Genomic DNA, 15,801 nt, shown 5'->3' on the forward strand with positions numbered 1-15,801 from the left:
GGTCGCGCCACACAAACCGATTAAATGTGCCTATGCCTAGGCTTTTGAAAAATTATTTGATTTTATTCACATTCTGTAATTCGTTTCCATCGATGTACAGATGGATGTACTCGATGTACTCGAAGGTCCAACGCTTTCAAAACAACACTTGTATTTATTCCGTAAACATCTAGGGACACAGCAAAAATGGCGTAATCCCTTCAAGACTCTGATTCCAGATCATAGAAATCGTGGAAATATGAATAGGCGTTCACACTTCGAAATAAGGCACAATGTATTTATTTTAGGTTCCCTTTCACAAGACGTAATCACAAACACAGGGTGGAAAAAATACATATAAACATCACAATTGTACAATAAATTTGCGCAAGTAACAAGTTATTAATTCTGAACTTTTATTAATGTTTTCGTTAGCATACAATAGCTGTCACCGTGTATTTGTAACTAGACACAAATATTTATAAATGATTTTAATTATAATAAACATATATATATGTATAAAAATATTTAAATAAATCAATAATGACTAACGCGGGCCAAATGTTTAAACTTGGGACTTGGCCTTAGCCTGTTGCTTAATTCATGAATGTAGCTATTACTTGTTACGTCAAAGAAGATTAAGCTTGTTGTGAATGTCAGTCTGGACAGAGCCTAACTTTTAGTTTCAAAACTCTCAATGCAGCCTTACATAAATTTCATTTAACGTGTAAAGTGGCAACGCCATGCAAGTAGCCATCTTTCTTTCTTTTCCCAACTATTGGACCGCGTGGACGTCAATTCGAAGAGGTTTGGTCCATACTTTTTCAACATATTTTAAAAAGAACACTTATTAAGACGCGAATTTTTACAGGGGACCTTAAATTAAAATGACCAACTCGAAGGGTTATCGTCGCGGCACACGGGACATGTTTTCCCGTCCTTTTCGAAAGCATGGAGTTATTCCGTTGTCCACATACATGCGAGTCTTTAAAATCGGCGACATCGTAGATATTAAGGGGCATGGTGCTGTACAGAAGGGATTGCCCTATAAGGCATATCATGGAAAAACCGGGCGCATATTCAATGTGACTCAGCACGCCGTTGGTGTAATAGTAAACAAACGCGTCAGAGGTAAAATCCTTGCAAAGCGAGTAAATGTGCGCATCGAGCATATCCACCACTCCAAGTGCCGTGAAGATTTCTTGCGTCGCGTAAAGGAAAATGAGCGATTGCTGAAGGAGGCGAAGGAAAAGGGACAATGGGTCAGTCTTAAGCGCCAGCCGGAACAGCCGAAGAAGGCGCACTTCGTTAAGAAACTTGGGGAACCGATTGCTCTTGCCCCGATTCCATACGAATTCATTGCCTAAAGGGATGTTGTTGCTTGATAATTGTACGGAATAAAATATTTGTTATAATTGAGTAAACAAATATGTGCCCAATATAAACAGATTTTTAATTTTCTTTTGCCCGTAAGTAAGACTTTTGGGAGAAGTTTGCAGCAAAAACAGTAAGCAACCAAACTTGATCAGCGACAACTGCCGGAATCGAGCTAGCCATTTACGTCTGTTCAATATTGAAAAGATTTTATGTTCGAAGTTGTACCTAGACTTTTAAGTTAAATCTTATCAAATGGTTCATACCAAAGTAACCATTGAAGCTTGAACAGTGGAAAATAATTTTTATTGTTAGAAATGTATTCACGTAAACTATTTGGATGGATCAGATATAATAATTTTTGCAATTAGTTGAAAAAAAAAATGAAGGGTTGAATTTTTGAATTAAACTATTTTTTTTATTCTATTTATACCCGTTAGTCGTACAGTAAAAGGGTATACTCGATTCGTTGAAAAGTATGTAACAGGCAGAAGGAAGCGTTTCCGACCATATAAAGTATATATATTCTTGATCAGAATCAATAGCCGAGTCGATTAGATGCATCGCAAGTCGAATCATGCTGCCACGCCCAAAACTGCCACGCCCACACTTTTGAAAAATGTTTTGATATTTTTTCATTTTTGTATTAGTCTTGTAAATTTCTATCGATTTGCCAAAAAACTGTTTGCCACGCCCACTCTTACGCCCACAAACCGACAAAAACTGTCAGTGTTGAAGATTCTCCTTCGCACTTTCACTATCTGTGTAACGCGTATTAGATAGTCAGGGAACTCGAGTATAGCGTTCTCTCTTGTTTAGTATATTAAAATTGTGCAAAAAGGTCAAGCGTGTTGTCATGCATTTCATTACGAATGCCATTTTTGAAATCGGTGAACCATCCTAGCGACAAAATTACTTAATTGATTGGTCTTCATTTTTTTTACACATGTGCAAATAGAAATTATAATTTTAAAAATAAAAGAAGAAAAAAACAATTCTATTTTTAAAAACGAAAGCAACTTTTATTTTTAGCAACGCTGCTTAGCATCATTTTATAAAGCCATCGCCGATAAATCTGTACTTAAAATGTAAACAGTTGAAAGACAAACAAATTATACAATATCATTCCATGCCATTCACTCGCTCCGCGATTGTTTCGGGCGGACTCCGGGCAATTGTCCTTGGAATGCGCGATCAGCAATTTCTTCGCTGCGCGTGCAGGCCACCGGATACGGCTTGCAAGTCGGCAGTCTCACTCCGTGAGAACTGCTTGTGTTAACTCCTCCCTCTCTAAAGTGGTCACCGTCTCGGGAACCCGCTTGCTCTACGTCGGTGTTAACTCCTGGCTCTGCGCGGCTTTTGGCTATGCTGGTTTTGCTAGGGTTAAGCCCATTAAATATTTTCGAGGTCTATGATAACGATTCCATTTTTTGCTAAAATGATTTTTAAAAGGTGAGTTTCTTGATTTGGTTCGAATTTTTGTATTTGGTTCATTGCAGTTGTGAGTTCATATAGGCGATTTTGAAATTTAATATTTAATTCTGTCTGGACTTCCTCTGTTCTTACTAACGGTTCTTGAATAAATTTTATCTGTTCCCAATCGTTAAAGTCGGGGGTACCGGCAATATCTTTAAGTGCCTTTCCGATTAAGTTGATACTCCTAGCAGTCCTATGGTGGGTCTTTAGAGTGGCTACTAACTTGCGAATGTGTGTCAAGTCCGTCATGATTACCGGTGTCCTGTGTTCCTCTGTTAATGTCTTTGTCATTGTCTCTGTCTGGTCGGCGTAGTCTTCGTACGTTGTCATGTTCGTTGAATGTTGTAAGTACTCGTACGATTCCCAGATGACAATTTCATTGTCTTCTATTGGGATGTAGTCCGCGTTCGTATAGTCGTTAAGTCTTACCGTCGATAGTATAAGAACTAGGATATAATGACGTAAGCTAAAAGAAATATAAAAAGGATAGGAAAAGGGGTCAGAATATCGCGAAGATGGTTAGCGTACATTGTCCTTGTGGACCACCCTCCCCTTTATTAAAACCGTGGTCCCCAGGTCTGCTTCGACGGTTTCCTTTGAACATACTATTGGAGAAAGCTTGTTTCCCACGCGTTTGTTTGTCTTTAGGAAAACTTTTTCACCAACTTGATAGTCCTTATAGGTCCTATTTTTATTTACTTGGTCAAGGGTTTTTTCCCGAGCCTGTTTAATCTTTTTGCTAGTTTCACTTTCGAATTCTGCGGGCCTTACGTGGATAATTTCTATGGGTTTTTTGTTGGTTACTGAGTGGATCGAATTGTTATATCTGTTAGTTGCCAAAAGAATTAATTCAGTAGTGGTTTCTAGTTTCAAGCATCTGGCTATTTCTGCCAAGGTACTATGAAACCTTTCTACATGACCATTTGAGGTGCTATGTAGAGGTGGAGCGTTTGAAATGGTAATATTGAAATGGTTAAGCAGAATTGTTTTAATGGTTTCGGAGTTTAACGACCTCTCGATATCGCAATAGATTGTTTTTATTTTTGGAAAAAAGTTTATTGTGTGTAGTAAGGGAGATTTTACGTCTACAATAGCCCTCGATGCGATGGCTTGCACCGTGGCAAACTTCGAGAATTTATCAATGCAAGTGAGAAAAAGGGTTCCGTTGAAAAAATGTCAATGTGTAGGATTTCCCCCACAAAGGACGGTATCGGTGTTTCTGCTACCGCTTGTTTTGATGGATGACGTTTGTATTTTGCCATCGAACAGGTCTTGCAATTTAACGTTTTTTCTGTTGCCAGCCGAAGCATTTTAGGGAAGAAGTAGTCCCTAGGCATTGACTACGTCCTGTAATGTACTAAGCAGATTTGTTCGGTCGGGAATTTTTATAATATGTCTCACCTTGCTTTTAAACAAGATGAATGTGTCTACCGAAAAGCTGTTTCCTTCCTCAATGATTATTTGATTCCTGAAACAGTTTACCGGGTTTTCTGTTGTATCTAGGGTATACGTCAGTGATTGTTCGCTATGTATGGTTGCTACATCCGACTCTTGTTCGTCTTCCAAGGCGTTTATGTTCTGGCGGGAGAGCGCGTCTGCCACAAGATTTTCTTTCCCGGGTTTGTAGCGCCGTAATCGTCGATAATTCCCTTCCAGCGTTTTAGTTTCGCGTTAGTGTTTTTGTCTGAGACGGCAAAGGTAAGAGGCTGATGATCGGTAAAGATCTGCAAGCCTTTTATACCGTACAAGTAGTTCCGTAGGTTTTTTAATGCCCAAACTATGGCGAGGAGCTCTCGCTCGTTGGTCGCATACTTTTTTTCACTATCCCGCAGGGCGTGTGATATCATTGTGATCGGGCGGCCATCTTGGGATAGTACTGCTCCTAAACCGAAGCCCGACGCATCCGTTGTTAAATCGAATGGTCTCTTAAAATCTGGGTATGAAAGTAAAACGTCCTCCGATGCTAAGATTTCTCTCAACCTGTCAAACGCTTCTTTCTGTTCTTTAGCCATGTCAATGTCAATTTTCCTTGCCTGATATTTGCTGGCTTTTCCGTTGTCTCCTTTTAGGATACTCGTAAGAGGCCTTGCGATCGTCGCAAAGTCTTTTATAAAGCACCTATAGTAGCTTGCTAACCCTAGAAATTATCTGAGTTCGAAAAGCGTTTTAGGTAAGGGGAATTGTTTTATGGCTTTCACCTTTTCAGGTGATGTTCGTAGCCCCCCTTGTGACACTATGAACCCCAAGTACTCAACGCTCTTTTTGAAGAACTTTGATTTTTCTTAAGATACTCTCATGCCTGCCTCCAATAGTTTTTTTAAAGCCCAGTCCATGTCTTTAAAGTGGTCCTCTTTTGTTTTGGAGAAAATTATGACGTCGTCGACATACACGTAGCATATCTTCGAAATTCCATCCCGCAGGACATCGTCGATGGCCCTTTGGAAAATGCTTGGGGCATTTTAAAGACCAAATGGTAATCTACAAAATTCGTATTTACCATTGTTTATTGAGAATGCTGTTTTTTCTCTGTCTTTTTCTGCCAGTTCTATCTGGTGAAAACCTGACTTAAGATCAAGTGTCGTAAAAAAATTTGATTCACCCATATTCGACAGTATTGTCGAAATTGTTGGGATCGACGGTTTTCGGATTTAGTTTCCTAAAATCGATAACTAGTCGCTTCTTTTTCACCCCATTTTGATCTGTTCCCTTTTTATCTACAACCCAGGTCGGGTTGTTGTAGGGAGACTTGGATGGCCTTATTACGCCGTCCGCAAGAAGTTGTTTAACCTCTGCATTGACGAATTCAGTCACACCCATGGGATGCGGGTATGATTTTGAATATACTGGCTCTCCATCTATTTTGATCGTGGCGATAGTGTTTATATTAAATGGTAGTGCCTCGTCTGGATCAGCGAAGGCTCTATGATTTTTTACAATCATTTTGTCAAACGTATTTTTGATTGCAGGAGGGACGTCTTCATCGTCAATTTTAATGAAGTTTACGTTTTCTGCTTTACTAAATTGAATCTTTTCAGTTCCATTATTAGTATTTAGAACATTTTTTGTAAAGTCGAGCTTCGCATTCACACTTGTGTAAGCAAGTCGAGCCCGATTATACCGTGAAAGTCCTTAAGATTGCTTAAAATAAATAAGGGTGTTTTTACGTTAAACACTAAAACGATGCATTTTTTATCTATTCTAGTAGAGCCATGGATTGACTTTACTGTAAAGGGTTTCTCCGCTGCCACGACGCCTTTCTTAGAAGTACCTGTATCTAGTAATTTTATCTCTCCTCCTGCTACCTTACGAGTAATGTAGGGGAGCAGGGATTTTACCCTAAAAAATTGCAGGAGTCTTCTGCATCCAGATCGTCCTCTATTTCTATGGCACTTGCTTGAGCAACTGTGTCATAATCTTCTTCATGGGAGATTTCTTCCGGCATAAAGTTAACTTTTTGGCGGGACCGAGACGACTGGCATCTTTGCCATGCCGTGGGTTCCTTGAATCGGGAGGAGGTGTCGACCTCCATCGGTTCTGGCGCTGGTTGGCCTTGGCCATTCCCTGCGCTGTTGGTTGGCCTTTGTTTAAAGGAACCACCTTGGTTTGCTCCTTTTGGAGTTCTGACAAAATGAGGGTTCTTTTTTATTGCCCGCAAATTTTGATTTTGCTCGTAGTATGAATTATTCCAACCCGCTTTTTGCTGGTTGTTTGACCTATAGGTTTTTTCTTCATTGTGCCGGGCGAAGGTGGCCGCAAATACACATTACTCGACTCAGCTTCTTGGGCTAACGCCAAAGTTGAGGGTAAGTCTCGAGGTTGTGCCGGAAAAACGGCAATTTTTAACGATTTTTTTAGCCCAGATACAAACGCGTGTAAGGCGTCTCTCTGTGCTGCTCATTGAGGACGGCCGCTGCGGCTTCGTCATGGGTCATGGGAGCGTTAGCTTCCTTTCTATCTCGTTGTAGTATTTAAGCAGGGGTAATTCTCCCTGTCTTGATAGGCTTAACTCCTGCTTGATCACATGTGTCGGAGTTTTGTCCGCATATGTAAAATCGAGACGCGCCAATATGGCGTGAGAATTTAAAGCAGTGTTGAACGAGGCTAATACAGCTGCTGCTGGGCCTCTGACTTTATTCTTTAAAATCCCTACGGCCTGGTAATGCCGACTGCTACCCGGGTAGGTCGCAAATATCTTGTAAGCCGCAGTAGCAGCCTGTCTCCAGGAGACGTAATTTTCTTGTTTTCCGTCGAATTCTGGAACAGACTTACCATATTGAGGGGCTCATTACACAGAACCTCTTCTGGTTTATACTCGATCTCTTGGAATGTCTGGATACTTGGGGTTTTACCCTTGAGTAAGCTTAGCTCCCCCATAATCATGGATAATTTTGCTTCGAAAATTTCTTCTTGCCTCTGGAGTGCGCCGGCTATGCCGGCCTCCATACTCGCAATTTGATCTGCCTGCATTTCGGCTGCCTGCTGGGTTTTTTGATTTTCAAGGTCGAGAACGCTGTCTCGAATGAGAGGTGCCCTACTGCTTGACGGTTGGGTTTGATTTTTCACTGGCGTTTGCCTTATGACCCTTGTTTCTAAAAGTTTCCTGTATTTCTCCAAAACTTCGTCGTCTGATTCGACGGTATCGGTATTTCAATACATATGTCAGAATTAAAAAAAAAATTTTGGTGTTATGAATTAAAAAAAATATTGGAGAATATTTTGTTTTCAGTATCGGCGACATGGGTCCGAATAATAAAAAATTGGGTATTATAAAATTCGATCAAGAACTCTGTTGGGTCAAAACCCAATTAGAATAATCTTGTATATTTGAATTCCGCGTTTTTTGAATGATGTTAACATAACAGCTGTTGCGCTAGGCTGCCAACTCGTACTAGCGAACGAGTGGCAGATAAGAATTGGAAAAAAGAGAGAATAGAACAAGGGCAGATAAAAAATTGAAGTTGAAGATATAGCCACGAGGAGTTTAAGTGAGGAGAAATAATCAAGAATTGTCATTAAAATTTAACTATTAAACTAGCACCATCCGACTTATCATTTATACTCAAGAAAAAGCTCTTGTTTTTACATTTGGCGACCGTGACAGGACTTGTGCTACGTTTTAGTTAATTGTGGTGATGATTGTGGTTACGTTCGCCCCCATTTTTACTTTGCTCTAAGTCTCGCACGCGCATTTACGACTTTTGCCCTGCCAAACTCTCGTACATTCGCGCATCGCGTTCGCTGCCGGTCTACCCAGCGTCCGCACAGGATTTTCGCTAGTGCATTTGCCCACAACTACATGCGGCGCAGGTGCCGGCTATACTCAAGGGTCTCCCGCCGCATCATTGGACATCGTTGGACATCCTCCAAGTGTCATCGCCATAGTTGGAGTCGACATCTCGGTCCTCCATCTATACATATTGCCCCCAGGAGCACCCCCATACATAACCTCATTCTGTCGCAACACTCTAGGTTGCACTCTAGGCTTGGCGAGCGAAAATTTTCCACTACATCTCGTCGTTTCGCTCGCTCTCACAGACCTTGTCAAGCAAGGAATATCCAGATCGAAATTAAATAAAGTAAACAAACATCTGCAAAAATGTCTTCGCTGGAGCAACTTAAAGCTCAACGAACGAGTGCTCGAAAAAACCTTACACGTATGAGCAAATCAGTGGAACCTGGTTTGAATTTATCTCCGTTGGAATTATCTTGCCGTTTGTCGATTTTGGAATCGTATTTTAAACTTGCTTTATCTACCCAGGAAGCCATAGAGCAGATGGAGCCAGCTGAGGCGCAGCGCAATACTCGCTTCGAAATAGAGGAACTGTTTATCCACGCCAAGGTTTGCGTTCAGGAGCAACTTGGACCAGACGCTAACAGCACCGGCATTCATGAATCTACGGTTAATTTTGGGCACACATCTGCAGTTAAGCTCCCGCGCTTATCATTGCCGACATTTGACGGCAAATACTGCGAGTACCAAAACTTTATCTTGTCGTTTAACCAAGTTATTGGCCACCAGCCATCCATGTCTAAGATCGAGAAGTTCAACCAGTTGTTAAACTGTCTTCGAGGACCAGCCCTTGAAACGGTTCGAGCTTTCCAGGTGACCGCAGACAACTACACAAAGGCTCTGGACCGCTTAAAGCAGCGCTATGACAACCCGACTCTCGTATTTTTGGATAACATATCGTCACTCTTCGCATTGCCAACTGTCGCCAAGTCAAATGGTCAGCAGTTGCGCAGCCTAATCGATAATGCATCCGTATTATACAACTCGTTGCGTTCGTTGAGCACCGAGCCACAGATTTGCGAGGCCATGCTCATCTCCATAGTTATGGGCAAAGTGGACCAGGAGACTAATAGGAAGTGGAATGAGTCGCTGGACTACACTACGTTGCCTTCGTGGGACAAATGCGTTGGAGTCGTTGAACGTCATTGTCAATATTTGGAATCGGATAAGAAGCCTCCTGCTGAAGCCCCTATGAGTCAACCAGGTGGCCATAGGTCGCGCTCGCAGAGGAATCAGGCAAGTCTGTCCTTCAATTGCACCACACAAACTTGTAACATCTGTTCACAGACAGACCACAAGACCTTTAGATGCCCAGAACTAATCAATCTCGCCTTAGATAATCGCCTTAATGCAGTAAAGCGCCACAAGCTATGCATTAATTGCCTTGGCAGGGGTCATCTTGTAGCCAACTGCCCGTCGACGCGGAGGTGCCACTCATGTGCACTACCGCATCACTCGCTGCTTCATCGGCCATCGCCAGGATCGGCCGCAGCTCCCTTGCCACTCCCTCAAGCGGAGCCTGTACAAGTTTCGGACGCAGTCGCGCATACTCACACGGAGTCTCGTTCCGACTGTGTCATTCTGGCCACGGCACTGATTCTGGTCAAGGATGCAGCTGGAAGCTACAAAATAGGAAGAGCGCTTCTGGATTCATGTTCTCAGGTGAATTTCATATCCGAGGAGTTTGCTCAAAGACTTCGACTGCCACGGAGCAAGCTCAACCTCGAGATTCGTAGCATTGGTGAGACACAAACGCGAATTAAACACCATGCAACCACCAGTATCAAGTCGAGGCACAATGGATTCGAGTTGCTCCTTGATTTTTGCGTGACATCCCACATTGCCTATCATCCAGAATCGGAAATTGACATTTCTGCGTGGAACTTTCCGCAGCACTCATCTCTTGCTGACGAGAGCTTTAACAAGTCTCGTCGGATCGATCTGCTTTTGGGGACGGAAACCTTCTTCGATATATTGGCAGTCGGCCAAGTTAAATTAGGAAAGGATCTGCCCGTACTACAAAAAACACTACTTGGATGGATAGTGTCTGGTCGATGTCGAGCTCATCCCAGAACACTCCATCAGTACTCATCTATCGCATTAACAGAAATTGACCAAAAAATGGAACGGCTATGGCGCATCGATCATGTGGAGCCTCCTGAGATCACACTTACGCCAGAGCAGCGAAACTGTGAGGAGTTCTACACCAAAACGGTACGACGTAATTCAGATGGTCGATTGGAAGTACGACTTCCATTTAAAGATGAACCTACCGTTCTCGGAGCCTCATTCGACATTGCCAAAAGAAGATTCCTCTCCCTCGAACGCAGCCTATGCAAAAGGCCTGAGATAGGGGCCAAATATGTTGAATTTATGCAGGAGTTTCAAAATCTGGGACACATGAGTCCCGTGAGCCATCCACAGTTAAACACTCCGCATTATTATATTCCGCACCACTGCGTGCTCAAGCCTAATAGCACATCAACAAAGCTCAGAGTGGTTTTCGACGCATCCTGCAAGACGACGTCCCAGAAATCGCTCAACGACATTCTGATGGTCGGGCCGACCATTCAGCCAGATCTTTATACACTACTCCTGCGTTTTCGGATACATCGCTATGCCATCACTGCTGATGTGGTCAAGATGTTCCGCCAAGTCAACATGTTTGCCGAGGATCGCAGATTCCAATACATTCTTTGGAGAGCGTCGCCATCGCAACCATTGAGCACCTTCGAATTGAATACTGTAACTTATGGCACAGCGGCTGCACCGTATCTAGCCATACGCAGTTTGTCATATCTAGCCGACAAATTCATGGACAAATTGGAGATTGGAGCTAAAGCCATCAAATCGTCTTTCTATGTGGATGACTTCCTAGGTGGAGCGGATACGGTAGAGGAGCTACATCAAATCAAAAGGGAAGTTACAGCGATTCTACAGGATGGCCAATTGGAACTCGCAAAATGGCATTCAAATCACTGCAAGTTTGTCGATGACGCTACAGTCAAACATTTGCAGTTGGACGACGAAATGCTAACCAGCACGCTTGGCCTAAAATGGGACCAAGTACGGGACACATTCATGTTCTCGTTCTCGCCAAGATTCGATTCGGACCACGTCACCAAGCGCTCGATTTTGTCCATAGCCTCTTCGCTGTTTGATCCGTTGGGATTAGTTACTCCCATTATCATAGTGGCAAAAATTATCCTCCAGGAGCTGTGGCTCCTAAAACTACATTGGGACGAGTCAGTACCCCAAGGCATTCATACAGCTTGGATGTCCCTGCTTGCATCGCTTTCGTCGTTGGAGTCTGTAGCAATACCACGATATTGCCTCCAATCAGCGATACATACCTTTCAAATACACGGCTTTTGTGACGCCTCCATTCGAGCGTATGGATGCTGCATCTACGCTCGCACAATCGGATCAGATGGGCTGACCAAGGTACAGCTAATCACATCGAAGTCCAGAGTTGCTCCCACCAAGAAGCTATCTCTGCCGAAATTAGAACTGTGTGGAGCACATTTGTTAGCACAGCTCTACAAAAAAATCATTAGAATCTTCGCTGACAGAAAGCCGACTTCGTTCTTATGGTGCGATTCTCAAATTGTTCTACATTGGAATCGCCAACACTCGGCCACCTTATCAACCTTTGTCGGCAATCGAATTGCCGAAATTCAAGAACTCACGTCAGATTGCCACTGGAAACATGTTCCTACTCACTGCAACCCGGCTGATATCTTGTCCAGGGGCTGCACTATCACCGAGTTGGAACAATCGATATGGTTCGAGGGACCTGAGTTCCTAGGCCAAGATCATCAACATTGGCCAAAGGACAGTCGAGACAACAGTGACATTGATATGGAAACTGTCCAACTGGAAAAGAGAAAATCAGCCTTTGCCGTACACACGACTAGTAATCAACTACTTGAAGGAATCTACAAGATCAGTTCGCATCATCGCTGCCTACTAGTTATCGCTTGGGTGTACAGATTTACTCAGCGCTGCCGTAAACTAACGCCATTCCAATCACCTTCGCCGACACCAGCAGAACTGATGCGGGCGCTACATTGCATCGTCTGGAATATTCAAACTATTCACTTCGCTCAAGAGATGTCCTCGGTCCTGAAGGGCCATCCGATTCGCACTAACCTTAAAAATCTTAGTCTCTTCCTCCAGGTTACAGATGGCTTCCAAATGCTAAAGGTCGGAGGGCGCCTGGAGCTAGCAGACTACCCAAAAACCCAAAAGCATCCTGTGCTGCTCCCAGCTAAGGATCCATTTGTGTCACAGTTCGCTCGCCATCTTCATCTACAGAACTATCACGCCGGGCCACGGACGCTCGTCGCTTTAATTAGAAAACAGTTCTGGATAGTGAATGCAAGGGACTTGGCGCGACAAGTCGTTCGCTCATGTATACATTGTCGGCGCTATCGACCAACTCTCGAAAGGCAGCTAATGGGCCAACTGCCTAAAGAGCGGATCACACCATCTAGACCATTTTCAAGATGCGGAATAGACTTTTGCGGACCAATCAACGTCTATTTGCGCATCCGGGGTAAGCCGCCTACCAAGGCCTACCTAGCCGTCTTCGTTTGCTTTGCCACGAAGGCGATACATGTCGAAGTGGTATCGGATCTCACGACGGATAGCTTCATTGCATCACTAAAGCGTTTTATTGCCCGACGCGGACTTCCCTCGGACATATTCTGTGACAACGCTACAAATTTCGCAGGAGCTAACAACAAGCTCGAATCGTTGAAGCAGTTTCTGTTTAAAGACGAAACAACAAGAACAATCCACTATTTCTGTCGCTCAGAGTTTATTAACTTCCACTTTATTCCACCCAGGGCTCCACACTTCGGGGGCATATGGGAAGCTGCAGTAAAAAGTGTCAAGGGACTACTCAATCGCACTCTTCGAGACACAAGGTTAACCTTCGAGGAGTTAGCCACTGCAGCTGCTGACGTCGAGGCGATACTGAACTCTCGCCCGTTAACGCCGCTCTCATCAGACCCGAACGACCTGGCCGCTCTCACGCCTGGCCACTTCTTAGAGGGTGACGCACTCCGAGCACTACCGGAACTTCCACCAATCGACGACAACCTGGACAAGTTGGATCGATGGAAAAGGGTCGCGCACTCAAACATCACATCTGGAGTCGCTGGAGCCACGAGTACATCAACGAGCTCCAAGTTCGCACAACCTGGACGAAGACTTCACCAAATTTGGCTGTCAACGACATGGTAATCGTTCACGAGGATAATCTCCCTCCACAACGGTGGCTTCTTGGGCGCATAGTCAGCACGATTGCAGGAGCGGACAACATCGTGCGTGTAGCCGACGTACGCACTGCCAAGGGAATCATCCGCCGCCCTATACGGAAACTCGCCTTATTACCTGTCTCTTGAAAGTCAATCGCATACTTTCAAGGGGGCCGGTATGTTGGGTCAAAACCCAATTAGAATAATCTTGTATATTTGAATTCCGCGTTTTTTGAATGATGTTAACATAACAGCTGTTGCGCTAGGCTGCCAACTCGTACTAGCGAACGAGTGGCAGATAAGAATTGGAAAAAAGAGAGAATAGAACAAGGGCAGATAAAAAATTGAAGTTGAAGATATAGCCACGAGGAGTTTAAGTGAGGAGAAATAATCAAGAATTGTCATTAAAATTTAACTATTAAACTAGCACCATCCGACTTATCATTTATACTCAAGAAAAAGCTCTTGTTTTTACAAACTCTATAGAACATTTGTAATACATATTAAACCAGTTGCCTTTTATTTGAAACACAAGCAAAAAAATTTGTTGACTATTATTTATTTAATATCGAATCGGTTGGCCTTTTATTTGAAACACAAGCAAAAAATTTGTTGACTTATTTATTTCATATCGAATCGGTTGCCTTTTATTTGAAACACAGACGAAAAAAAATTTTAATAATATTTTTTTTTCACATGAGAAATTCGAGTCCAAAATTGCTTGGATGTTATTTTTTTTTAGTATTTTTTATTTTTTTTTAAACGAAAAAATTTATTCACTGGATATGTTTTGATTGGCGAAAACTTAGAACAAAGAGCCTACTCACATGTTCCTAATCCTTCCGCTGTCGTCGCTGCCGCTGTCGTCGCTGCCGCTGTCGTCGCTGCCGCTGTCGTCGCTGCCGCTGTCGTCGCTGCCGCTGTCGTCGCTGCCGCTGTCGTCGCTGCCGCGTCGTCGCTGCCGCTGTCGTTGCTTTAGGGAAATTCTTCCCGTTTCAGTTTTTTTTATTATCAATTTGTCAAACTCTGCTGTTTTAGGTTTTGCACTGCACTTTGATGATTTTTATCAATTTATCCAACTCTGTTAAGAGCTTTGTTTTAGATTTTGCACTTTGAGGTTTTTTATATCCCCAATTAGACCTTTTTGGCGGGTTCGTGCCGTTGGGCGACAATTAAAGGTCGTGGTGTTTTAAGTTGATTTATTTATTACCACTCTCCCGTTAGGGCGAGGGTCTTAATATTTTATGTAGGTTTAAAATACGAGGCGTAAGCCACGGAGTATGATTTATAACTGATTAAAAATCTAAACTCGCTGCAACTCCAGGCCTCCGGTTCGTTGCAGCGCTATTGGCAGAGCGCTAGGTACGCACTCCTGTATCCGGCCGATCACTCGCTCCGCGAGTGTTTCGGACGGACTCCGGGCAATTGTCCTTGGAATGCGCGATCAGCAATTTCTTCGCTGCGCGTGCCGGATACGGCTTGCAATTCGGCAGTCTCACTCCGTGAGAACTGCTTGTGTTAACTTACATTCATCCAATTTTAATCAAAAGAAAAACCAAAATGAATATTTTCAAAGAACTGTTGTATATTGAAATTATAACTTTTTATAATCAAAAAGAAAAATGGTACACATTTTCCCAATATATGGGAGCTTTATTTATGTTATAGTAGTCCGGTCCGAATTTTCATGAAGATTGTTTTAAACAAGAGAAAACTCTGTAGTTGAGATCCTCCCGTCAACAAGTTTTTTGTCAAATCGATAGAAATTTACAAAACTAATAAAATAATATTAAACCATTTTTCACAAGTACGGGCGTGGCAGCTTTGTGCCGTTTGTGGCCGTGGCAAAAAGTTTTTCTGCAAATCTATAGATCATGATGATCAGCAACGATCTCTAGACATTTATCAAGAGCGTATAATCACCGATTCTTGTCCGTTTTGGCTTTCCAATGTCGCGGTGAGTGCATTCTTTGTTGTTGCCGCTTGTTTAGCAGAACTGTCGACCTCTGTCGTTTATGAGCATAGAGTTGATGTTGTTATCGCTGTTGATATGGGTGCAGTTGCTGTAGATAATGAATTTATCCTACTGGTAGCTACAGAGCTTTCTGCCGTTTGCGATTGGAAAAACGGGAGAGACCTTCTCAGTGCGTTCGGGTTCACCTAATGCAGTCGGAAGCATTGGTGAGCAAGAGGTTTAAGGTCATTGCCCGGGTGGATTGTTTCGCGCAAGCGGGCGTCAGATTCGACGGTGAAATATGCATTGTTCTGCTGCTAAGAGAGACGGAGCACAGTGGCGCCTTAGATACTTTTGGGTTACAAAAATCATAACTCTTGAACCAGTTGAGATATTTTCATTTTTTTTAATGAAAGATAATTTTAGTACCTTTCTATTAAGTGGTCATACTATATGGTGTGATA

The 15,801-nt window shown here is 43.0% G+C and overlaps 2 protein-coding genes across 2 annotated transcripts; both read left to right on the top strand.

The window, feature by feature from the left end:
- Positions 1-632: 632 nt before the first annotated feature.
- On the top strand, positions 633-1,424 carry LOC6529162 (60S ribosomal protein L21). Its single transcript, XM_002090128.3, has 2 exons — positions 633-786; positions 851-1,424. Exon 2 carries the CDS (start codon positions 867-869, stop codon positions 1,344-1,346), a length of 480 nt encoding a protein of 159 aa, XP_002090164.1. The 5' UTR covers positions 633-786; positions 851-866; the 3' UTR covers positions 1,347-1,424.
- Positions 1,425-6,988: 5,564 nt separating this feature from the next.
- Positions 6,989-13,369, top strand: LOC122319550. The gene is made up of 2 exons (XM_043206932.1): positions 6,989-7,006; positions 8,588-13,369. Exons 1-2 carry the CDS (start codon positions 6,989-6,991, stop codon positions 13,367-13,369), a joined length of 4,800 nt encoding a protein of 1,599 aa, XP_043062867.1.
- The last annotated feature ends 2,432 nt before the right edge of the window (positions 13,370-15,801 follow it).

Source organism: Drosophila yakuba, chromosome 2R (genome assembly GCF_016746365.2).
Source record: "Drosophila yakuba strain Tai18E2 chromosome 2R, Prin_Dyak_Tai18E2_2.1, whole genome shotgun sequence".
Taxonomy (NCBI): domain Eukaryota; kingdom Metazoa; phylum Arthropoda; class Insecta; order Diptera; family Drosophilidae; genus Drosophila; species Drosophila yakuba.